Raw genomic sequence first — 26974 nt, 5'->3', positions numbered from 1 at the left:
TGGCTATGTTTAGGTTTTAGTATAAATGATGGGAGAAAATACTTCCTGGATCTTAAAAGCTCTGATTCATGTTTAGAATAAGGCTCCTTTTGAATGAAGGACAGGAGGTCACACAACGATTTCCCAGGTGCGATGTTCCCTCACCATTACTTCCTTCTTGCACAGTAGCTTTCCTAAGAACCATTCTGCCAAAACAGAATTTGCAATAAAAAGGACTGAGGTTTTATAAACCAATACTCCTGATGGAAGAACAGTGCTCTTCTCCTGCATTATAGCTAGAGAAATTGCTGACTGTTCTCAGTCTACCCATTCAAGTCTCCTGCACATCAAAAGCCATGAGATCTGCAGGCAATCTGCTGCAGAATGACTCCAGTTTAAATCTACTGGGGGGAAAAGAGTATTGACTAGAAAAAGTCTCAGGGCTTTTTTTTTCTGGGGGAACACAGTGGAACATAGTTCTGGAACCTCTTGGTGGAAACAAAATTCTCAAAAAATGTTTAAGAATTCATGAGAGGGCACCCATGTGTTTCTCCTTCATTTCCCTCTTGAGAGTTCTGCCACCTGTTTTTCCAGACCACCACCCCCCCTTTGAAAAGATTGCATAGGATTGTACTGTTAAGTAGTCTGTGCAGGACTGTATTCAAATGCCTTCATTTTTTTCTGACCAAAAAGCAACAGTCAATACAGCTTGAGGAATGAATGTTCCAATCAAATTAAAGGAACTATTAGGACAGGAATGTCAGACATCCATCCCGGGGACTGAATCAGGCCTGGAGGGCTCCTATCGGGCTCCTGAGCAACTGGCTGCCATCTGCTTCCTTCTCCCTATCTCTTGCTTCCTTCTGCATCACAGCTTGCTTTGCCAGGTTTGAAGAACCAGTCAGGGTCAGCTTGGGAGGGTGACCACTATAAAATTTTCTTGTCACCTTCTCCCCAGTACCTCAGGCAGACAGACTGAAATCCAGTCAGAAGTATAAAATAGGCACCAAACGTTTTCAAAAACCACAAAGAATATTTATTGGATCACAAAAGGCAAGGGAGGGGGTAAAATAATATTAATTAGGCTATTTAAAGGCAAATCAATTGGCAGGCAATTCAAAATAAACAATCTCTAAACTCCAGAGATTTGTCAGGCTGAAGTAGGTCAAAAATACAAACAGGCAGGTTTAAGAATATATTAAAAACATTGAACAGTATTTGTGTGTTAGAGTGTTCTAATTTAGACCAGGAGTCTGCCCTGATGTGCTGACAGTTCTCAGAGTTTCTCCTCACAGAAGGTGCCTGGTTTTGCCCCCTTTTGCCCAATAACTCTCTCACAGACAGAACACAGAACTCTGTTCTGTCTCCAAAGGAACTCAGCCCACAGGCTGTCTCTGCTCCTTTCCAGTTGCTTTCACAACTGACCAGCTTCAGATCTCTGACTAAACTCCACAGTTCTCAGACTGAATTGAACTGTTCCAAAACCCAAGCTCAACTCTGAGGCGTTTTTTCCTGCTGTCAGCCTCTTGCATTTTGATATATTGTCATAACCTTGGTTATGACACAGCCAATCATTGCAAGCTGTCTCCAGCGTCCAGGCTTTTTGCTTGAGTCCATTATACCAGGTTCCTCCCTTGTGGAGGAAGGAGCGGGGAAGGAAAGGTAGAGCTTGTTTTTCCAGGCTCTCTCAATTGCACAGCAGAGTTACTGAGTCAAGCCTCTCTCCCTTCTATTGGCTGAGGCTCTTCCCTTCCCTGTCCCCTGGGGAAGGAAGGAAGGAGCCACAGCTTTGTGTGCCCAGTTCCCTGGATCCCATGGGAGAAATACAAAGAAAGCATCTTTAAGACCAACAAGTGCTAACATTTTAAGCATATTTCAAGTTTTTTTTAAAAAAAATATTTAATTGTGTTTGTCCATGTCCTTTATAAAGTTGATATCTCTGCTACCTAAACTTAAATATATACACATATGGCCCAGCCTGACATGGCCCAGTCTGACATGGCCTGACCCAACCTTACATGGCCCGGCCCAACAAGGTCTCACTTATGTCAGATCTGGCCCTCATAACAAATGAGTTTGATGCCCCTATATTAGGGGTAGAAAAGAACGAGTATTGCCTGAGTGCCAGGAGAATGCAACTGTTTTATTCTTTTGAGGTAATGTTTTTGAAATGTATTCAGGATTCTTAATGAGTTGGTAAGAGGTAAAGAAGCTTTGTTCAGGTTTTGTATTGATACCAGAATTTACTCACCAAACAAGGCTGGAAAATTGGATTTTCTCTAGAAAACTGAATATCATGCTCTGTACTAGATGAGAACCTATGCTTTGTCAGGGGTTGTTCCCACTTTATTGATGGATATCCCCAAGGAGAGGAGAGGAGTGTCATCCTTGGAAACTTCCAGAAGGTGGTGTGGGGCTATTTTGTTCACCGGTTAACTGGCAGGCATTTTATTGTTATTTTATTTACTGTTTATTACAATTCATTACTTTGGGTAGACTCCAAGGTTTTATTGTTTCATATTTTGAGTATGTATTACAAGCTGCTTTGTGCCAAAGGTGAAATGTTTTAATTAAGTAGTACAATAATAGATAAGACCTATTTCTCCTTCTTTCCAATCTCTTTTTGTAAGTCTATCATTTGTTTGTTTTTGGCTTTTTTATCTTTATTGTTCAATGTAATTAGGATGCCCCCCATTACCGCTTTATATGCATCCCACATGGTTTGAAATTGAATGTCCTCATTTTCATTTATTTGAAAGAAAGATTTAGTCTCCTTTTCCAGAGACTCTACTACTACCTTTTTCTGCAGCAAATCTTCATTTATCCGCCATCTTAAAGTCTTTTTTTATAGGTTTTGCAGACCACATTAATAGTTTATGGTCTGCCCCTATTTTAGGAAGAATCTCTATTTTTTCCATTATAAGTCCCAGATTTTTTGTAATCCATAACTTCAATTCTTGAGAAAGAATTATGTCTTGCTGAAAAGAAAGTGTAGTCACGTTCTTTGGGGTTAAATTCCCTCCATACGTCCTCCAGACTTTCTTGTTTAACTAGTTCAGAAAATGACTTTGGTAGTTTTCCTTTGTTATTTTTTTCCCCTGATCTGTCCAAAATATTTTTTAACCATTCCATTAAAATCGCCCATTAACATAATTTGCTCATATGTCACTTGATCTAATTGTTGCATAATGTCCTTAAAGAAAGAGTCTTTTTCTCCATTTGGGGCATACATTCCCAATAACAAATTTCTTTTATGGTTCAATATCATTTTCACCACAATAAATCTACCATCATCATCTTTAAAATCAGCTTTGGGTCTAGTTTTTGCTTCACATAAAAAACCACACCCCTTTTTTTTCTCCTTAGCCAATGAACAACATTCCACACCAAGTTGCTTATTCCATAAAAATTTATAATCCATTTGTTTAATGTGTACTTTTTGTAGGCAAGTTATATTACATTTTTGCTTCCCAATCCAATTAAAAGTTGCCCTTCTTTTTTGTGGTGAATTGTCCATTTACATTCCAAGATATTAATTTGTAATCCATCATGGTTTTCTATTTTTAATCTGTACCCCCAAATTCTTTATGATACTCCAAAAACTTTGTCATGTCTTGAGTACTTGTGATGGTAAATCTCTTTCCTTTGTATTCAAAACTTAGACCCTCTGGAAGTATCCATCTGTATCTCATTTCACTTTCTCTCAGCTTGTCAGTCAGTTTTTTATACAATCTTCTGTCATTTATAACTTCCCTTGGCAATTCTTTCATGATTCTTACACTACTGCCATCCACCTCCAGTTTATTCTAAAATTGTTTACTTAGAATCCTACCCACCAAATCTCTTGTCACAAATCTTACTACCACATCCCTTGGTAGTTTATTTCTCCTTGCATAGTCTGAATTAACCCTGTAAATATAGTCATAAAAAATAGCTGGTTTCATCAGTGTCATCTCCCAAAAATGATTTTTTATTAGATATGTCCTTAAATCAGTCTCATTGGATTCAGGCACCCCTCTCAAACGTATCTGATTTTCCATTAATTTGCAGTCTTGTAGTACTGCTTTCTTTTGCATTTTTTTAATAGTGGAATCCACTGTGTTGATTCTTACATCATGGTCTTTCACCTTTTCTTCATCCTCCTGCATTTTCTTTAACACTGCTTGGGAATCTTTTCTGAGAACTTCTATATCTTTTTTCAATTCCTTCTTACATTCAGTTGTAGACTCTTTTATCACTTTAACCAATCTTGCCTCCATGGCATCCATTTGATCTTGCATTCTAGACATTTTTGTTTCCTCAAGTGTCCTAGTCCTTGTATGAATCTGCTTTGCTTCCGATTTGTGGATAGACATCACTGCCTTCCCATTGTAAAAATAGGCTTCAAAGTTGACCTCACCAAATCAATTTTTAATTATACAGTCTTATAGATTGGGGCATGCCCTTTCAGATGAGCCCAAAATCGCTGTTCCCAGAAGCTCCTAAATTGAGATATTAATTTTTTAAAATTTTATTTTCTCTAAAATGGCACCCGCAGCTTTTCTGCCCCCCCTTTTGTTTTTTAAAAATTCTTTTTCTTCTAGAGTGCTCCAAAATTAGTTCAAATTATATAGTCCAATAAATTTAAGCTTCTAGAGATAATATTTACCGGCTCTGCTAGTTTTTAAAGTCCCATTGTCTTTTTACAAATTTTTAAACTTTTGACCTTCTTTCAATGGCCGCCAATATTTCGCTATGATTATAGTCCTAGAGAGGGCTAGTAGGCTAGAAGTTTTCCCTTCTCTTAATGGCTGCTTCCTTCCTTTCTTGCCACGAAGTCCCGTTTTCTATAGTTAAGAAGTCTCGCGTTACTTCTATGACACCACTTCCTGTGACGTCCTGTTGATCAGCAGTTCTGTTTCGGTGGGAGTTGTTCAACTGACCACAGGAATGCATAACCATATTTATTCTTCCTCTTTTAACCTTGTTTCTCTAATTTTCTTAGTCCCAAATTTACCCCCTCCTTTGTCTTCTTTACTTTAAAATAACATAGATGAAAAACCTTTGTTTTTCTCCAAATAAGTCTTATTTTAGTCCCAGAGTGATAGATAAAGATCTTTGCCTTTAAAAATCGTGATCCTTTCGAGCACTGTTCTCTTATTAATTAGTAGATATTCATTAGTCCCAAAGAAGCTTTGGATCATGATGAATTTAAGTCGATTTAACGACCCCAGAAGTCCTCTGTAGATGTTGGAATGCAATTCTTCTCCGGGGACTCTTCAAAGCCAAAAAGGAACCCCACTGAGATACCTCATCAGCCAAAATCCCCTCAGAATTTAATAAGAATGTCTTGGCCATCTTCTTGCCTAGAAGATGTAGGCAGCAGGCATTAGAATCACCTTCTCTGCCCAGAACAGAGGCTCTGGTCTGCTCCTCTATTGAGAAGCACCTCTATCCTCCATGTCTCAAAGCCGGAAGTCAACCTTGGAGAACTGCTTTTGAGCAGAACAGATCTGGAAAAGTTATGACTAACTCAGTCCACTAAAACTGACAATGCCCAAGGGGACGTGAGCTGTGAAGGCATTTAAATGCCTTCAGAGATCACCGGAGATGGGGACAAACTAGATGAACTGACAAACCACGAAACGGTTTGGGAAATCAAATGAACCACGAACCAAAATGAGCCACCATTTTCCCAATCGGTGCCCATCCCTAGTCCAAGGTCTCAAGGGAACCACTGCCAGATCTGCTTAACTAGAGGTTGCAAGGACTGAGCCAGGACCTTCTGCATGCAAAGCAGATGCTCTGTTACTAAGCCATAGCCCTCCACTTTTAAAGTGATTTTCACATTTCAGTAGTAGCCCCTGCTTTGTGGAATCCCCCCCCCCCGAAAACATCAGGCCTGTAAAACTGAACAGTTCATACTCGCTTTCAACAGCTAAGGGGAGGTGGCAATCATTCCTCAGCACTGACGATCTAACCGATACCAATATAATTGTAATCGTAGAGTGCTAAATAACATCTAGTAACGTCAATGAATGCAGAGTCAAACAACCATAAGCAACATTGGCGCACATCTTGGGATTTTGGTAATTATAAATTTATATAAAATGGTTATACTATATATTCTGTCTTTTATCCTTATATGTTGCTTTTAACTGTTGTTAGCCACCCTGAGCCAGTTAGAGGACAGCGGGACACACACACACACACACACACACGCATATATGAGTGATAAAACAAACAAACAAATAATAAATAGATAAATAATTCAGTATCAAATCAATCAGTGATGTATCACTGGATGATTCTTAGCTGAATATGTGAAGTGACTATTGGAGAGTATTGAGTCAGAAATGATGCAAGATGATATAAAATTTGTGAGTTGGATTCCATAGATCTGTTCCACTAGCAGAGGTTATTTCCTCTGGTGGGAGGAATTTTCCCCTGTTGCAAAAAACTACATCTTGAGGGGAGGGCTGTTTTCACCAAAGGAAAGCACTTCCACTAGCTGAATGGATTTGCTGGATCCAACTCTCTGTCCAGTGTTGGAATGGAAGCCCCAGATCATCAGCTGCACAGGGCGGGGTGGGTGGGTGCTGAAAGCAGACATTTAGTGTATTTAGACACTCTGAGTACTGTGGAATTTATTCTGAGCCAATATGCATAGATATACATGGTAGGTTAATACGTGAAGATGATAGGATGGGATGTGAGAAGCTTGTCAGATGTCCACCTGTGCTTTGCATTTGTCATATATGTTACCATCTGGGGCCTCTCTGACTTTCTCATCCCCACAGTGAATTCTTCGTGGGAATTATCAGGCATTTATTCACACCTCCAATTCCTAAATATATCGCCATTCCCCCCCCCCCAAAAAAATGCATTATTCTTCACAGATCCTTTCCACATTTGCTTTTATGCACAGAACCGCACGCACATATGACTTAGAACATGCAAGTAGCAAGAGATTCTGGGGATGGTGAACAGTTCCGTGTACTTGGTTCACACAGCTGGCCTCAGCATCTAAACCACCCAATGGCCTCACTGCCTCTGTTTTTGATCTGTAACATAGTCTTTTCCAGTCTTGAAGTAATGAACAAGCATGCTTGGGCTGAGCTGCCTTGGAATGTTTTGGCTTCTATTTGATTTCAATTTACCATGATTTAAAAAATAAAACGAATCTATTATTGAATAAAGGGCTAGCTTGGAGTTGACCTGCCAGAAAACTAACTCTTAAAAGATTTTAAGAAAACATGTATCTTTGGTATATACACAACCCCCAAACAGAGTGAGATGCGCATAAGACCTCTGAAAACAATGGGTTAAAGTATTCCTAAATGTGTGTTGAATTATGACCATGGGCTTTGATTTTATTAATATTTTTTTTATTATTAATTTCCCCCTCCAGGGATTTCTTTGCAAAACACAAATTTCCAGTGAGTATAACTTTTCCATTGTTCTTAACTTCTAGCAAACAAAACAGCCAAATGACTAACCAGATTTCAAAACAGGTTCACCTACCCTCAAATAACCCCATGCTGCCGGGTCCTACATGTTCCGTAAGGATGCAGCTTTTCTGACTAAGCAGCACCAACTTTATTATAGAGCCTGAACACCTGGAAAAAGGTTAGGTTGTAGAATCAAATACATTTCTGGTTTCCAACTGACTATCTGAAAGCAGAGATTCTTAAGAATACAGAAGCTGGCCTCCTCCAAAAGTCAGACCTAATTTAAACAAGACATTGGCTGAGAAAAAAAGCATGTTCCTGTAGGGTTTTCCATATGCACATAATCTCAATTAATCTAAGTTGCCACCCATGCAAAGCCACTTTAGGTAACATGCCAGAGTAATGTCTGCAAGGCTGTGCATCTCTAGTATTCATATGACACGAAGACCTGTGTAACTGTCAGATGTGACAATTACCATTCAAGTGGTGCCCAATTCAGATGAGGTGTGAGTGGTGTGCATGGAAAAGCGTTTTAGCCTCCCTCTGCCATTATCCCAACAAGTAACAATCCTGGGGAGTTTTTTTTTGGCTCAAACCCCAAATGGTACTGCCATAGCATTTCAGGTCATGAAAATTGCCTGGAGGAAAGCTCAAGTCCCCTCCCCATGCACACCACAGTCTCAGTTTGAATTGGGCACTGTACATGTGGGAACCGAGGAGAACTCACAACCTACCTCTGATGTTACATGGGGTGAGGGCAGCATTTATATCAGCTACTCTGAATGGGTAGTACACCAGTTTACGCGGCTTTTTTTGAGCAGGAATTAAGTTTTGGATGCTTGGCATCAGCGGGTTTGACCTAATATGCAAATGAGTTCCTGGCTGGGATTTTTCTGCAATAAAAGCCCTGAGTTTAATTGAGATACTGTGCAAATGCAAAGGTGAGAGCTTTTCCACATTACAATCACATTTAAATTATGCCTCGGCTGATACAAACATGAAACTACTTCCAGCTGAGGGTGAAAATCACACGTAATCACTGTTTTGTGTTTCTGTGAAATCAAGCTTTTAGGATGTTTCTTCAAAATACTATGTTTCTACAGTGCACTACATTTTCACATTTATGTGTCTATACTTTTTTAATATTCACAGCTGGTATTTTTAACAGTTTCTGCCATCCGGCTCCTGCCCTTCTTTCTCATGTCATGCTGAGAAACATGAAACTTTGGACTGCAATGAAATGCGCAGCTGGACATCAATGTTCTCTTCACTTAAGCATTAAGGGGACCCTGCATCTTCATGGTGAGTCAGAAGATTGACTGGGAAGGGAAGGGGATGTGGCTTAGAGGCAGACGGTCTGCTTTGCAGGCTCTGGATCAAATTCCTACATGCGCTGTTTAAATGATCAGGAAATAGTTGATGTGTTATGACATGCAGTGGAATGGACAAATTAACAAGAATTTTAAGAGACTATGACTTAGAAGTTTTTAAGATGGAGTGGAAAAAGTTCAGAAAATATGTAGAGAAAGAGTGGAAAATAAAAGGACATTGGACAATCTTTGATAATGATTAAGTCTTAGAAGGAAGAAGAATGTAAATTTTTGTTTTTATTAGTTAAGGGTACCTTTTAATATTAGGATTACAAGTAATAACACCAGCGGGGGTCAAGTAACGGGGGGAGGGGTGATTAGAAAGTAATATATGGGATAGATAAGAAGAAGTTATTAATGATGCAGAAATAAGATATTGTCACCATATGCTACTAACTAAAATTTGTTTTAAAAGGAAATAGTTGATGTGAAAGACTTTGACCTGAGAACTTGGAGAGCCATTGAAAGTCCTATGTAGACAATAATTGATAGACCAATAGTTGGCCACTGGTTGGCCAATGTGCAAGATGGGATGCTGGATTAGATGGACTATTACTCTGATCCAGCAGAATTCTTTCTTTCTTTCTTTCTTTCTTTCTTTCTTTCTTTCTTTCTTTCTTTCTTTCTTTCTTTCTTTCTTTCTTTCTTTCTTTCTTTCTTTCTTTCTTTCTTTCTTTCTTTCTTTCTTTCTTTCTTTCTTTCTTTCTTCCTTTCTTCCTTCCTTCCTTCCTTCCTTCCTTCTCTCCCTCCCTCATTTATATCCCACCCCCTCTCCCCCGACTTGGGGCTGCTAACAGCATATAAAATACACCCATTTCTTTTCTTTTTTTTTAAAAAAACCCCAGAAATATCTTCTTGTGTTCTTAACGGTCTGACTCAGTACTTGAAAGCATCGCGACTTCAGTCTGGATCATGGCAAACGCCACTGTTGCCATTATTTTGGTGGGAGGAGCCTGGGATTCAGGAGCTGCCTGAAAAGGAACAAAGCAGCTTTCCCTAATGTGGGGGTGAGCAAATCTTCTCCAGAAGAAATTGCTGAGTCAGTTTGGTGTAGTGGTTAAGTGTGCGGACTCTTATCTGGGAGAACCGGGTTTGATTCCCCACTCCTCCACTTGCACCTGCTAGCATGGCCTTGGGTCAGCCATAGCCCTGGCAGAGGTTGTCCTTGAAAGGGCAGCTGCTGTGAGAGCCCTCTCCAGCCCCACCCACCTCACAGGGTGTCTGTTGTGGGGGAGGAAGGTAAAGGAGATTGTGAGCCGCTCTGAGACTCTTCGGAGTGGAGGGCGGAATATAAATCCAATACCTTCTTCTTCTTCTTCTGAGTCAGTTATGATGAAATCATCTGATGAGCATATTGTGACATAGCATATGTATCCTTTTACAAAATTTCAATTAAACTTCACTTGTCTCCTGATTTGGTGCACTACAACACAAAAGGAGTTATTATGGTGCTTGTTATCCACTGAGTTTTCTAACAAAAATAGCACAGAAAAGGTCACCTGGTGTGTGTGCCTTTTATCTCAGAATGATCCTTATTTCTTATGAGAAAAGCCATGTGCTGTCAGATACGGCTAATGTGTTTTCCCATGTACAAGTGTGCTTTTTCTTTGAAAATTATAACACAGCACAAGACTAATTTTTCTTAATTACTTTCAGGAAATGTGCGTGGAATGGAAATATGCTTTCTCTCAGTGAACACTCAGAAATCTCAGTGTGTGAACCTGAAGGTTTCTAGAAACACACATGTAAAACTTACTGGAAAGAAGGTAACAGCTTGTTTTTGGCATTGTCAAACTGTTCCACTTTTGAGATTTTAGGGAAAAGCTAAGATTAAATTAGTGTGCTGTGTAACCTGGATCTACTGGGCCAGGTCACTAAAAGTCATCTTTAGCTCTTGCTCTTCAGGTTGCACCAAATGGCTTGCACCTCTGGCAATAGTGGAAGTGGTGGAATGTGCCATTCAGTTGTAGCTGACATATGATGACCCTGTAGATATTTCAAGGCAAGAGATGAACAGACGTGGTTTGACATTGCCTGCCTCTTCATTTGTCTCCCATCCAAGTGCTAACCAGGGTTGACCCTGCTTGGCTTCCAAGAGTTAATGAGATTGGGCACCTTTGGCCATAACTGGGTTTAAATACATGTAACAGAAAAGGAACAAGAAGCTTAGTCCAGATTTTACATACATTGGCAAGAAGTGTTCTCAAGGATTTCCCTGTCTTGGAAGGGAATAGACATCATCTACTGAATCCATACAGTTGTTGGACAGTTCCAAGGAGGACCAGCTAGTCCAGACACAGCTGCTGATGATATGCGAGGAAGAAGATAGAAGAAGATATTGGATTTATATCCCGCCTTCCACTCCGAAGAGTCTCAGAGCAGCTCACAATCTCCTTTTCCTTCCTCCCCGACAACAGACACCATGTGAGGTAGATGAAGATATTGGATTTATATCCCTCCACTCCGAAGAGTCCCAGAGCGGCTCATAATCTCCTTTACCCCCCCCCTCACAACAGACACCCTATGAGGTAGAAGAAGATATTGGATTTATATCCCGCCCTCCACTCCGAAGAATCTCAGAGCGGCTCACAATCTCCTTTCCCTTCCTCCCCCACAACAGACACCCTGTGAGGTAGATGAAGATATTAGATTTATATCCCTCCACTCCGAAGAGTCCCAGAGCGGCTCATAATCTCCTTTACCTCCCCCCCCTCACAACAGACACCCTATGAGGTAGAAGAAGATATTGGATTTATATCCCGCCCTCCACTCTGAAGAATCTCAGAGCGGCTCACAATCTCCTTTCCCTTCCTCCCCCACAACAGACACCCTGTGAGGTGGGTGGGGCTGGAGAGGGCTCTCACAGCAGCTGCCCTTTCAAGGACAACCTCTGCCAGAGCTATGGCTGACCCAAGGCCATGCTAACAGGTGCAAGTGGAGGAGTGGGGAATCAAACCCGGTCCTCTCAGATAAAAGTCCGCTCACTTAACCACTACACCAAACTGGCTCTCCACAATGGGTGTATTTTTCTTGGGTGACAACGTATTTTGAACCTGCCCTGGACTCATAATGTTTACATGGATACAGGGAAGGCAGAATTAGAGGGAAGGGAGGATTAACCCTTCTCATTCACACATTCTTCCTCACAACCTCTCCCCCAGCAGGTCTTCTGTTTCCTCAGAGCTGGATCCAGTCCCCCCCACCAGCTATTAGTATTACCCTAGCATAAAGGAAGGGGAAACTCACAGGCTGAAGGTTTGCCAGGAAGTAACTTAGGGATGGACTGGCAACCTAACCTACCAGGAAATTTCCTGGTGGGCTACTGTCTTTGAGGGCCACTGGTGGCTAAAAGCAAGCCTGACAGCTCAGAGCTTGCCTCTGAGTTCTCATTGATCTCTGTGATGTCTGTAAAAGCCCACCAGTTATCCCACCCTGCACTGCTGCCAGTTTGCAGGAGGAAGCCAAGGGAGAGGCAATGCACATGGTTGGTGATTCTGAGTTGAGGCACTGTCTTGTAGTGCCTCAGGCACTGCTCAGTTAAACTTGCTCCAGAGCTGTTTTCATTCGCTTCCCAGTGCATTCCTGAAATAACCTCTTATTTGGCTACATCAGGCAGTTTCTGAATTTTTGGCTGTTTGTCATAGATCACTGAGTGGTAATCCCTGAGCGTGTGCCTGATCGCACACAGAAAGTGAGACTGAAAGTATTGAAGTATGATCCTTAGCACTGATATCAAAGAAGGCAAGGCATTTGGTTTTAATCATTCTGTTGGCCTGTTGAAAGATGACACAGCTTGTATTTACATTTATATTATGAAAGCACAATCATGACTCTCTCTGTGTGTGTGGGCTGAGGCTGTTTTGTGCCAATGTCCCCATATGCCTTCATTAAAAAAAATCTTTGAAATATGCTAATCCATGAGAAAGTGATGAAATCCCTTCCGGCCAAAATGACTCAAAAATTATTATTATTATTAATCAGCACAGTCAACAACCATCTTCCTTATCTTCAAACCCCTTCCAACCCTCCCAGCAATTAACACGGAACAATGGTCACATTCAACAGCCAGTTTCCTTATCACTACCCTTCCAGGAAGCCCCACCAAACAATGGGCACATCCACAAACCAATTGCCCTTTCATCACACCCTCTCCAGCCTAGAAATAGCAGCTCTCCAGCAGCCCTGGCCCCACTCAATGCAAAGCAGCCAAGAAGGTCTGAGCGCCTGCTCCGGCTGCAACGCCACTGAGGATGTTCTCCGCAGCTGAGAACGAAACGTCTGGAAGGAAAACTTTCTCCAGTAGAACGCGGCACTTGATCCTGAAAGATTCTACAAACCCTAATGAGGTTACCAGCCGTGAAAACCTGAAATCTTTGATGACTCAAAAATGTTTGATCCGACAAGATAATTAATTGCTATTGTTCTTATTTTGACTGAGTATGAGTGCAGTCCTATATAGGCCAATTGGCTTCAGTGGCCTTAGAAGGGAATAACTGCTTTGGACTGCATTTTATATTTATGAAAAGCTTCTTATTGATATGTTTACATTTCTTTTTAGAGTTATGCTGATTTCTGGCTAGGTATTTGAAAACATAGCATGGTGATTGGTGATTTAACATAAGTAGATGCACATCTAAACGCACATATGCGTTGCATTGCTCATCTGGGTCCCAGCGAATTGGCCGGCTGCATCTTTGGGAGCCAAAATTACCCAACACACCATTAGCTGTAATAGCACACAAGAAGAATATAAATAAAGAACAATTTTCATTAATGATAGCAGAATCTAATTATACTGTACACAATATTATCACCACTTAACATGGAGCATTAAAGTGACAAGCAGAGCGCATGGAGTCCAATGAAAAAAGAAATTAATTCACAAAGTCGTGGGCATTCGATGAAATTGCTGAGCAGCCAGGTTAAAACGGATAGAAGGAAGTACTTCTTCACGCAAAGGGAGATTAACATGTGGAATTCACTGCCACAGGAGGTGGTGGCGGCCACAAGCATAGCCAGCTTCAAGAGGGGGTTAGATAAAAATATGGAGCAGAGGTCCATCAGTGGCTATTAGCCACAGTGTGTGTGTATGTATAAAATTTTTTGCCACTGTGTGACAGAGTGTTGGACTGGATGGGCCATTGGCCTGATCCAACATGGCTTCTCTTATGTTCTTATGTGACACAGAGTGTTGGACTGGATGGGCCATTGGCCTGATCCAACATGGCTTCTCTTATGTTCTTAAAGTCCGTTATAAGTTCACACTCATCAGTTTTCAGTTTTTTTTCATCTTTGGGAAAGCACATGGGGTTGTGCCACAACAATCAAAAGTTAGCCCATCTATACAGGGGTTGCTGTATGCAACCAATTAATTGTGACTGGGATTGAATCAGCAACAGTGCTCATTAGAGCTCAATGACTGCAGTCCAGACCTATTAAAATAAATAGGAGATTTGTAGATGGCTTCAGTGACTGGTGCTCATGTAGCATTATCTAGTCCTCTGTCATCGTGATATGTATTCCATGGATTTAGAATTGATGCTCACGTGAGTGGTCTCATCAGAGCAAGTCTCCCCAGTTGGATGCACGTTTCCTGGTGCCTACCAAATTAGTGTTAGAAAGCAGGTGGGGCTTTGGTGCGCTAGGACTTCTGATTGGAACTCCTGTTGGCTGTACAGATCTTTAAATAGTTGCTTTAGAAACAACTGTGCCACAGCGCAAGGGTCTTCCCTGCGTTACTGTGCATGTTAATTTTTAAAGGCATCCTGTTAAACAGAGCTTCTGCCTGAAACGTTGACGCGCTTGTGGGCGGAGGAGCACTGTACGTGTGCATAGAAACGCTGGCTCCCATAGGGAATTGCTGGAGCAGTGAACTGACTTATCAAGTTATTTATTTATTCATCTTATTACCCCCTGTTTCTCCCCGAGAAGGGCCTAACGTGCCTCACGAAAGTACCCGATTGAAATGGCCAACAATTTAAACAAGCAAAAGCCAATTAATAAACAAAACAAACGACCCCTCCCCATAAAAATCATAACTTGAATCCAGTGGCTTGTTCATTCAGGGGCAATAGGCTGAGAGCCAAGACTGAAGAGCTGTGGCCTTGCCTGAGCTTTGTATATGTAGACAGGAAGGAGACAGAAGCCCAGCTGAGACATGCAGCTGGCAAGACGTTCCCCAATAATTTGTCTCTTAGAGTTATGCCTCCGTTGTTCTTGAAAGACAAAGCACTTAAAAACCACCGAGCATTGTTATGGAGAGAGCAGCCAACCAATATTTTGCATAAAGATCTACATAATATGCTTTTAGGGTTAGTAACCTCCCCCTGGAAAAATCTGCCAGGGAGCTTTTATCTTCGTGTATCTTTGATGATTCAGAATTGCAACGTGCAATGAAGCAGAGAGCTTCTCCACAGCTTTGAACAAAGCAGCCATTGAGAACTCAGAATTGTCTTCTCTTGTTAGCTTTTTGGTAATCGTCCAGAATGGTCTGGAATTCACCTAATTTTTATGTATGTACTCCAAACAGGTGAAATTGCAGTTTAATTGCTTTGAAGTCAGTGCAGGGCAGCACGTCTACGTGACCCTGAGAACAATTCCAAATTACTGTGGAGTCCAACTGAATCAAGAATATTATGTCGAAGGTAGGAATCTATATCGAGAAGAGTGATCGTCTTGAGTTGGTCATGCAAAAATGAATTCTCTTCTCCTCCATTTGTGTAATTTATTTATTTTCCTACAATATTACAAAGAAAAGTCCACCCCAATGAGTACCCAGATATAGGCTCATTTTGTCAAAATCTTCCTCAGGAGTATTCCTATATATTTCAAAGTTATCAGCCTCTTGTACATTTCTGTATGTGTATGGGAGCAAACCAGTCCTTAGCGTCTTCTGTAAACAGATGCAAAAGCCTCCTGCATTTGGCTGGCAAAATGCTCTCTGCAACCTCTTTTCCCCCCTCCAAAATTAGCATTCTCTCAGTGCCACTTGTCAGGCCCGTAGCCAGAAAATGTTTTTGGATGGAGGGGACCCCCTCTGGTGGCCCCCACTCTCTCCGCTGACACTTTTCTCCTCGCGGCTCTGGTGGCCCCCCCTTCCGCATGGCACCTCCCCTCTCTCCCACTCTCCCACAGGGAGAAACTGTAAAGAGCGGGCTCCTGGGGCTCTTACATGGCGCCCCCTGCCCCCACTGATCACGTGATTGGCTGAAAAAGCAGCTCTGAAGCCGGCAGTATCTACTCTGGCTTTCCAGCATGATCAGAAACTTCAGCACTGGGGCGGCCAGCGCTGAACTTGCCAATTGTGCAGGAAAGCCGGCGTAGGAACCGCCGGCTTTAGAGCTGCTGTGATTGGCGGGGGGGGGGGGGGGTGAGGGGGCGCCTTGCAAGAGCCCCTGGAGCCCACTCTTTACAGTTTCTCTTTACAGCCGCCCTGAGCCTGCCTTGGCGGGGAGGGCGGGATAGAAATAAAAAGTTATTATTATTATTATTATTATTATTATTCTCCCCATGGGTGAATGGAAAGGAGGGAGGGGAGGTGCCACGCGGAGGGGGGCTGCCAGAGCCGCCAGAGAAAAGTGGTGGCGGAGAGAGTTGGGGCTGCCAGAGGGGGGGGGGGGGCTCCATCCAAAAATTTTGAATTGTTTAAATTTATATGGAGGAAGCCTGTTCTGAACCTAGAATATTGCTGCCAGCAATATTCAGAAGGCTTTCGCATCTGTTAAAGAAGAGTTTCAGAACTTGCTTGCTCCTATATCAAGCACTTAAGTCAGGGATGTGGAACTCATGAAGGCTGGAGTTGGGCCAGGCCATGTGTATCATAATATGTAATGCCTGGTTGCAGAGATATAGGTCTCACATAGCCTAAGTATTCCGGTATGGCAGCTGGCCAGTTGCTGATCAGTAACAGGTTTCTGCTGTCATTTCAGACAGACCTGATTCGGTAACTGGCTGCTACTGGAATGCTGTTACCTTTTCACACAGTTCCACAGTTTAGGCATGCCCGAATCATTATTAACAAAGAGCAGCTTCCTCCAGTTTTCAACCCCACCCCCCTTCCTTTATATATATAAAATTTTTGGCCACTGTGTGACACAGAGTGTTGGACTAGATGGGCCAGTGGCCTGATCCAACATGGCTTCTCTTATGTTCTTATGGTTTTAATTATAGAATTTACAATCCAGAGCTATTCACTTGTAAGTGATGTTTTCATTCCTCTTCCTATAAAAGTTGTTTTAAATTGTTCCTCACATTGCTAGCCTGTATTTGTGGACCCCAAAATAGTAAAATGATTCTTTATAAGGGATCAGTTCCAACACGCTGTTATTTTAACTTTGTTAGTTAGTTGTTCCAATCCTTGTGGTAATTATGGTAAGAAAAGAATATTCCCCTGTATTACCTCAACTCCTCTGGGAGCGTGTAGAACATCTTGTAATTTAATAACAACACCGGCTATACAAGCTTCTCAGTGTTCTCTCTATGGCTGCAAGCCTAACATGCATACATCTCCAGTCCATGCAATGCTCTCATTATTGCTAAAATTATATTATTGGTCTCTTGATAGACAGTTTAAATATTTCTAGTGTGGTGATCTTCTGTGCCTTCACTGATTATTTTTAGTAATTTAGGAGCTTCGATACTTAAAGACTATTGGGATCTAACAATAATAAAGCTGGGAAAGGGCAAGAAAATTTTTGCCTGCAATTTTGTTTGGAGATGTTGAGATTTCTGGAAAGAGAAGGGATCAGCCTTCGAAAGTCTCTTGTTTTGTTTAGTCATTACTGCAAGGTCCAACACCTTCTCCAACCATTCTTCTGTTGTAAGTATTGTTGGACGCTTCTGACTAAACTTACTGCATTGGCTAGGGAAAAGACAATTGGTTTGTTTATTACAGGTTGGAAATCCCTTATAGACTTTTTGTAGGACAAAGACAATAATGACTTGATAATTTATGGTTTTGATGATTGAGATATTAAGATAAAAAAAGAGAGAGTTCTTCATTCTATATATACAGCAGGAAAGACTTTGTAATTAATCTTGTATTTCTTGTAGAGAAAACTGGAAGTCTCCTGTTTTACGTATTTTGTTCTTTTATCTTTCTCAGTAAAAACTAGAAAAATAATAAAACCCTGAAGTTCTCTTGTTTTGTTTGATGATCTTGATGATTTTCTCAAAAAAACTACCTCAAGCAGTACTCTGGAGAAATAAAACGGCAGAAAGTGCCATAAAGCCACAGCTAACTTTAAAAACAAAACAAAACCCTGTTTAATCAGAAAAAAAACACAATACAAGTACACAAAAACAATACAGACACAAAATATATGTGAGGGCAAAACAAATACAAAACAGAAGACATATAATGCTCTCTCCCCGTTATCATTATCTAGGCAGTTTGAATGAAACAGAAAATCAATACCCCCCCCCCCCCCCTTGACATCATAATGGCGCTCCCTTTCCAAGTACCTCACAGATAACTTCTTGGGATTACAAATTTACTTTTATCTGCATATTCATATATGAAAAATATATATGAAAAATTCTCCTCACAGCTTCCACATTCAGGAATAACCACAATTGGGAATACCAGACATCACTGAGATGAGGAGGAATCACTCCCTTTAGGCAGTACCAAATGACATTCGCCACCAATCCCAACATTTCTCCCACCCTCCTTCCCCTAGACCCGTAACAATGAATTCCAACCTCCCAACAGCTGACTTCTTATGAAAACTCTGTTGGGTTTTCAAGGCAAGAGATGTTCAGAGGTGTTTTACCGTTGCCTGCCTCTGCACAGTGACCCTGGACTTCCCTGACCCTGCTTACGTTCTGAGATATAAGGAGACTGGTCTAACCTGGGACATCTAGGTCAGGGGAGAGTGGCAAATAAATAAATAAATAAATACAATCATTAAAGACTAACAGTAGTGCCATTCAGCATGGTGTCTGGTCAGTAAAGGGTATTGATCAGTGCTCCCAGTTATGAGCTCACTTCAATGAATTTTCTGCTCAGTTTTTCCTGGTCAATGGTATTTATGAATGCAAAGGAGCTCTTTATGGCTGTCATGACAGTTGTATACTCTGAACATATGAAGCTGCCTTATACTGAAATACTCTGCCTTAAATGTAAACCACAGATATATTCAAGAAGCTCTTCAGCTGATGTCTTACACTTCACTGAATGAGAAATACAAACAAATAAATCATAAGCAGGCTTTTAAGAAAGCGCAGTTATTTTAAAATAAACATTTTTGTAGTTAACTCCAGGAGACGTGGAAACAAAAGAAGGGCTTCAGCAAAACGTAAGACACTAGACAGTTGCTTTTAATTACATTTCTTTTTAAAATGGCTTATCCCACTTTTCTCCAACACAGGACTCAAATCAGATGACAAAATTGATTGATAAAATTGGTAATTATGTAACTGTAAAGAAATATGGTTCTCTGCAAAACTTTGGTCAAGAGCCGCCTGTGTAAAAACCTTGACTAGGTCTCTTGGCTTCAAACGTACATTCTTAAAGAGATAGCGTTGTGTGACTTTTAAGCAAACTGCCTGCATCTGGGTGAAGCCAGTGCCGTCCTTTAATGGGCTTCTTAATTGGCCAATTCTTTACAGCAGAAGAAATGGCCTTGGAGCTGGGAAACTGGACTGCTAATCTGCAGTACATGGTCACGTGTCTCAGTAACAAAGGAAGAAGTTTACATCACCTTTTGAATTCTGATTGGCTCTTTGGGCCTCAGAGTCAGTCAGAGTCCTTGCTATAAGTTAGCCAGCCTTTTGTCTAGTGCTAGTTTGGTGATCACTTGGCAAGAAAGCATGCCAGTGGGAATCCAGCTCAGTTTTGCCTGGAGGAATCCATCTTGATTACTGTTTCTATGGACCGATGCCCTGACCTGTCTCTGAGAAACAGAGTTTTGATGTTGAACTTGATGACAACTTGGATGATACTGGTAATAATTGCTTTTTGTGTTTGTAATGGATTTTTGGTTCTTTAAAAGACTCTGGTCAAGCAAGGCATGTGCAGAGAAATTTTGACTAGGTCTTCCTTGGCTGCACAAACACTTTCTCACAGAAGCATGGAGAGCCAGAAGCAAACTGCGTAGTTCTGGGTGGGGTCAGGGCTTATATAGCCCTGACGCCGCGCCCAGAAGAAGCCCCAGATGAACCGAGGCTGTCAATCATCCTCTTCCTCCATCCGCGCGGGCAATAACGGCCCCCAGCCTGAACGCCGGCGTTGTCGGCTTGGCTGGGAAGGGGCCGAAACTTTCTCACAGAGATAACTTGTAAGTGACCTTAAAAGCAAACTGCTTGCACCTGGGTGGACAAAAAAAATCAAAGGTACATAACCCACCGTGAAAACCAGCTTCTATTATTAAATTATACAAGGTCAACAAAATTAAACACACTCATATACAAATTCCACCGTCATAAATTACAAAACAACCATAACTTTTAGTCCTTAATAGAAAAGGAAGCATTAGCACCAAGAGTACTCCTTTTCATCCTATGGTAAAACTTCCCATCTCATTCCATGAAATCCTGGTGTAGTACTCCAGATGTTTAATGTCTGTCCACAAATGCAGCCAATAATCCAAGTTTCCAAGGACAAGGTCGTACTGAACCCTTGTTTCGCGTGAGCTTCTTCAAGCTGCAGTGAGCCTCTTCAAGCTGCAATAACCCTCTTAGCAATTTCTCTTAAGTGTTAGGCCAAACAGCCAGCATGTTTGAAGGAACACCTAAAAGGCACCTGGGTGGAGCCTGGTACCGTCCTTAACAAGGCCTCTTAATTGGCAAATTCCATACAGCTGAGAACAACAGCCTCAGAAACAAGGCCACCATCTGCAGCACATAGTCTCATTCCCTAGCAATGAAGGGAAAGAGGTTACATCACCTCCTGGATTGTGATTGGCTCTAGGGCCCAGGAGCAATCAGAAACTTTTTCTATGGGCATTTTCGCACTTACCTTATGCCGGAGCGACGTCCCTCTTCACCGCGCAGCGTCTGTGCGGATTTCACACTAATTGCTCCGCAGAACCTGGAAGAGCCGCAAAGTCCCGGGGCTTTTGCATCGCAAATGTAAACCGCCAAAAACCAGTTTACATTTGCGATGCAAAAGCCGTGGGACTTTGTGGCTCTTCCGGGTTCTGCGGAGCAATTAGTGCGAAATCCGCGCAGACGCTGCGCGGTGAAGAGGGACGTCGCTCCGGCGTAAGGTAAGTGCGAAAACGCCCTATAAGTTAGCTAGTCTTTTGCCTAGGTGCTAGCTGGGGGAACCACTTGGCAAGCCGACATATCTGTGGCCAACCAGCTCTCTTGCCAGTTCTGTAGCTAAGGCCTTGCCTGTTCTTTGAGTTGTAGAGATGGATGCGGAACCTGATGTCTGATTGGGATATTGTGGTAACTATCTGCTATTAAGTTTAAACTAAGCTGGACAAGCTCGCTTTATTATTTGTGTTCCTTCACATGTCATGTCTTTTACATTTTTTCGCTTGTTTAAATAAACCTTTATTTTTTTCAATCCTGGCGTGAATTTTGTCTCCCATCACCTCAAAAGCTAAATCCAGAAATCTGGGACTGCTCACCTATGGTTAATGTTTTCGTTTGGAAACTCAGAACTGTACGCCAGTCTTGCAGGGCTAACTTTCTGGAATACTTTCCTGAAAAGTGGTCAAGCTGGGTTGATCCCTCTCTCTTCCTTGCCTTTCCCTTCCCTCTAGCTTTGGCTTATCAGCTTGGGAAAGCACAAAGGAAAGATATTTAGCAGATTGGGATGCAAACCAGAGTTCAGTGGTTTGCAGAAGGTCCATGTGGCTTAGCTGCCATTTTATTATTAGGCTCAGAGACTGCCAAAATGGCTCCCCCAAGAAAAGACTCCCAGATGGATCTCACCGGAGGAAGCCTCTGTGCAGCCTCAATTATGGGAGTCTACTAATCCAATTAGATACAGCGATTTACTTGACGAAACGGATAAATTAAAAAACAAGCAGGAGTTAGATACTCGGGGAATAAGGATAGAGTGGTGGACAATGGTGCTGATCCTGGCAAAGTATAACAAAGATAAAATTGCAGGGTTTACAAGGCAGAATTTTGACTTCGATAAGCTAATGCTCTCTGGTCCATATAAATCAATTAAGAGGGTATATAACTATATCTTACAAATGGAGTTAGAAGACGAAGCGGTTAAAGAGACCATGACATGGTGGGCGAAAAACTTGGAGAAAAATATTATGATAGATCAATGGGAAACCCTATGGAAAAATAACTATAAAACAATCAAACCGGTGAGTTTTAGAGAGAATTATTTCAAAATGTTCCACAGATGGTATCTTACGCCATCACGGTTAAGTAAATTTAACTCTAAGATATCACCGAAGTGTTGGAAATGTGAAGTGAAGACGGGTACATTTTTTCATTGTTGGTGGACATGTGACTTAGCACAAAAATACTGGGTGATGGTTTATAATTTATTGAAGGAAATCTTAAAGGTGAATATACACTTCAAAGCAGAGTTAATGCTTTTATCTTTGGTTAAAGATAATGTACCACGAAAAGATGAATATATCACTGTCTATATTTTAACAGCTGCCAGAATTTTATTTGCAAAGGTCTGGAGACAGAAAGATACACCTCAAAGGGATGACTTAGTACAAAAAATTTTCAACGTCGCAGAAATGGATATTCTGTCCAATATGATAAGAGGTCTAAATAAAGTAGATGCAACTGAAAAATGGAGAAAATTCTATGTTTGGCTTAATAAGTGAGATAACGGAGGGAAGATTTATTAATTTAAGATAATAAAGCTAGTGGAAATAACAATAATATCAGATAATTAAATAAGAAATGCTTATGTTTGTATATGCCACAAGCAACCCCAATCTGTATAAGATATTGATGTATGATGTTTTTGTATAAACGAAAATAAAATGGTAAAACTTAAAAAACAAAAAAAACAAAAAACAAAATGGCTCCCCCAAAAAACTTCTGTTCACTAAAGCGTTGAAGGAAAAATGTTTTCAAAGGTTTAGGCTTCCCATGCCAGTGTCTTTCTCTTTACATCTCATGTTAATTTCATTCTGTGTTGATGATTCCCCCCTCCCCAATTATTTTGCTTGCATGCAGCACTGAAACCCCCTTTTTGCACTGGGGACACTTGTGTGCCTCATCTTTGAGTCTTCTTTTAAATCAATGCCAAAATCTTGTGCAGTTCCTTTTAAATTTATCCTCATCAATTTTTTATTCAGTGATCTGAGACTAACAACTCTCATATCACTGGACTCATGCTGCTTATTTTTTAAAAAATAAAAATTTAAAACAATGAGGGGGAAATTGAGCTTGTACACCAATGAAGAGGTGAGGAAGGCAGAAGGGACAGAGTAGGTGAAACAACCAGCGTTTTCGCACTGACCTTACTCGGGGGCGACGTCCCTCTTCGCCGCGCAGCGTCTGCACGGATTTCGCACTAATTGCTCCGCAGAACCCGGAAGAGCCGCAAAGTCCTGCGGCTTTTGCGTCGCAAATGTAAACTGTTTTTTTGGCCAGTTTACATTTGCGACGCAAAAGCCGCGGGACTTTGCGGCTCTTCCGGGTTCTGCGGAGCAATTAGTGCGAAATCCGTGCAGACGCTGCGCGGTGAAGAGGGACGTCGCTCCCGAGTAAGGTCAGTGCGAAAACGCTCAATATCAATGTGGGCAGTGATTTGACCCTCAAGGGATGGGAAAAGGGCAGGAGAGAAAAACCAAGGGATCTGTATACTTTTGAATTACCTTTGGCTTGGAAGTGAAACAACAGAAAAATGGACACAAAAGCATTCTAAAAAACCTGGGAAATCAGTGAACAGAAATTGAACGGAGTGCTGAGGGGAGGAAAAACAACTCAGAATGGAAAAGAAAACCTGATGGACGTAAACGGTGAAAATGAGGCAAGACATCTGTGCATAATAGGCCATAGTCTGAAGAGGTTTCTGTTGCATCTTAAGTTCTATCCACATTTGCATCTTAACCTGTGACCAGAATGCTGTCTTCTTTATATACTGCTGAAGGGCATCTACTGGTGCAAGCTAGGCCTCAAGAGGATAGAGAACAGATTGGTTATCTGAAAAGTTTCTGTTCTCTCAGAAATATCTGTTTTTTTTTATTTTGCAGATTGCAGAAATAGTGATGTGGGAAAAAATATCCCAAGCTGCTTTGGTAAGCTGAGATCCAGAAGGTATAAATTACATGTAATAATTTTAGAATACTGTCATTGTCCACGCCTGTTTTGCTGACAAGGAATGTGTTAACTATGGTGTTCCCATTATTATGCATGAACATTAGAGAAAGCTAGGAATTCTGGATCGGCACAGATGATGATTGTATAATTTCTGGCACTACTGGACCTAGAAAATTGCACATGTCCAAGATTGGTCCAAAAAAAGAGAAGGATTTGAGATCTGAAATGGTTTGTTAAGGAGACTGGTTCTCCGTTGGACCTTTTTCCAATATAGCACTGGAATATAATATAGAGACTTTATGCCATATAAGGACAGTAGTAGTGTAAAGTACTGGGGTCGGCGCAGTAAGAGACCAGAGTCGGAGAGTGATTTCAGCAAGCTTTACTTCAGGAACACCAACACAGACTGAGCTCTATTCAAACCTCCCGCTCCTTTTATACAATTCTTGCCCCCTTCTGATTGGACCTTAACTATGTACATGGATTGGCTATTTACAGAGGCCTAAGGGCCTATCAGGGTACAGTATGAGCCTAGATGTTGATTGGCTACTTATGTTTCAATCCTTCCCCTGATTGGGCACGCTTAGGCCTTCTCTGGAACCTTGGTGTGGAGTACAAGCTTGGCTTGTTCAGCTTCCCTCCAAAAGTAACAGTTCTCCATTTGAACCTAGGACACAACAAGTAGCATTGTGGAACTAATGAGGTGTTAACTTTCTGTATTACTGATATGTTTTGTATTGATGATACTCTTTGTATTTTGACACTATTACTCATTACATAGTCAGGATTGTGTTTTAACATGGAGAGCTTTATCTTTGTTGTGGTTTAGCAGTTCCTCCGTGGTCCCGGCAATACCGTGACAATTGTTCATGAACTCAGCTAGTTCTGTGGTAGACGCATGCTTTGGTAAATCAGAAACGATGGACATCGGCTAAATGGCTGGAGGGATTCAAGCGGAGGCTGGATGACTATTTTGCCAGGAATGTTTTAACTTTGGATGTCCTGCACTGTGGCTTGCCGTTTGTCCACTGGGGGTAGGAGAGCTACTGGCCTCGTTCCCATTACGCACCCGCATTCTGGTGGATGGCAGGAGGCAAAACAAAACTAAAAACAAAACAAAACCTTTTACGAGACAGCTTTTGCATTATATCCCCACATCCTGGACTTCTGCTGGTTGCTCATGCGTTGATCAGGGGTTAGACTAGATAGCCTGGAATCCTCCTTCCAGCTCTAGGAATCCGGCCAACGTTGTGCTTGATGTGTATTACAAAGGAATAACTCCCTCACACAGAGAGTACTCGTTCTGCATACCGGTTTTACTATTCAGCCCACAGTCCAAGGAATGGACTGTGGGCTGCAAACCTGCCTCCTCATTTTTTTTTTAACATATTGACATATTTTCTATGGAAATCAATGGGAAAGACTGTTTAGAATCATAGTACAAGGGCCGCTTCTGACATCTAGATTAGATTACTGCAATGTGCTCGATGTGGGTAGCTCTCAAGCAGTGTTTGGAAATGTTAATAGGAACAAAATGCTGCAACCTGGATGACGACTGAAGTGAGTCATAGGGACCATATAACTCCAGTCTTGGTCCATCTACACTGGCTTCCATTTTGTTTCTGGGCACAATTCAAGGTGCTAATCTTGGTCCTCAAAGTGCTATAAGGTTTGGAAGCAACGTACCTGAAGGAACACCTCACCTAACTCCCTTATGAACCCATCTGGCCTTTTGAGGTCAGATGGGTGGCAACCCAGGAGAGGGCATTTTTGGCCAAGTCGCCAACATTTCCTTTGGCATTCCCTCAGTTATCCTTCCTTCCCGAACAATATTTTAATTGCTGCTTTATGTCTTTTTTTTTTTACATATTTTAACTCTGTTTTAATGATATGTGTGTTTTGGCAGGACTGATTTTAATAGTTTTAAAATGTGTTTGTGTCTAGTATGTTTTAAATAGCTAGCCACCTTCGCGGCCCTTGTGAAAGCAGAAAGATGGGATATAAATTTTACGTAAATGGTAAAATAAATAAAAAATAACATTCTGTTTCAAGGAAAGATTAAAATTTTTTTTAATCTACCGGATGATTGTTTCCGCCACTTAGGTGAGAGAGCAGTGTGCCTCGGGCTGGTAATAGTAGTACTAGTAGTAGTTACTACGGTCTTGAGACCAGTTTACAATTCAATCAGGCATAAAATACAATAGTAATAAATTCAAGTTTAAGAACTTTAATAAGGTGGAGTTCCCAGTGGTTTCTGTCTGAAACATCTGGGATCTGTGAACAGCTGTCTAGATCAGGCTAGGCAAGCCCCAGCACATGCCAAATGACAGCATTCCAGACTTTTTTTTTTGCATCACAAAAACAGGGGGGCATAAAGACCTTTATGAGATGCGGAACAATAATTCCTCAAATGGAGTATCTTTTGGCCCAGGCTATGCTAGAAGTTGCATTCCAATGGTTGGCTCTGTCTCGCACAGGCATGCAACATTGTTCTCCTATGGACTGTAAGAAGAAGATGATATTGGATTTATATCCTGTCTTCCACTCCAAAGAGTCTCAGAATCTCCTTTACCTTCCTCCCCCACAACAGACACCCTGTGAAGTGGGTGGGGCTGAGAGGGCTCTCACAGCAGCTGCCCTTTCAAGGACAACCCCTGCCAGAGCTATGGCTGACCCAAGGCCATTCCAGCAGGTGCAAGTGGAGGAGTGGGGAATCAAACCCGGTTCTCCCAGATAAGAGTCCACACACTTAACCACTACACCAAACTGGCTCTCCTTAAGGTGGGAATACAAGGTAGCCAGCTTCCTGTGTGGTGCTGCTGCTTCTCTGAAGAACGGAAAGAGTCACTGTGGTCACTCCTTCCATGAACGGAGTTGCCTCTGTGGCCTGCACAACCCTTACTCTTCTTGTCCCCTTAGTATTTCCTGCCATATTGAGATCTTCACAGCTAGATGTTGCCTTTCATTCAGCTCTTGGGCCAATACAGTAAC

The 26974-nt window shown here is 41.6% G+C and overlaps 1 protein-coding gene across 1 annotated transcript in view; it reads left to right on the top strand.

Moving 5' to 3' along the window:
• Positions 1–26974, top strand: part of IL17REL (interleukin 17 receptor E like) — a 61875-nt gene that overhangs the window by 9169 nt on the left and 25732 nt on the right. Inside the window, exons 2-6 of the mRNA XM_060244543.1 lie at positions 7370–7397; positions 8562–8711; positions 10436–10545; positions 15309–15423; positions 23917–23961. Of these exons, the coding sequence (XP_060100526.1) occupies positions 7370–7397; positions 8562–8711; positions 10436–10545; positions 15309–15423; positions 23917–23961 (448 nt within the window). The remainder of the gene's footprint in view (positions 1–7369; positions 7398–8561; positions 8712–10435; positions 10546–15308; positions 15424–23916; positions 23962–26974) is intronic.

The sequence above is a fragment of the Heteronotia binoei genome, chromosome 8 (genome assembly GCF_032191835.1).
Source record: "Heteronotia binoei isolate CCM8104 ecotype False Entrance Well chromosome 8, APGP_CSIRO_Hbin_v1, whole genome shotgun sequence".
Classification (NCBI taxonomy): domain Eukaryota; kingdom Metazoa; phylum Chordata; class Lepidosauria; order Squamata; family Gekkonidae; genus Heteronotia; species Heteronotia binoei.
Note: the sequence above shows the minus strand (reverse complement) of the source record. Positions and strands in the feature narration are given on the sequence as shown.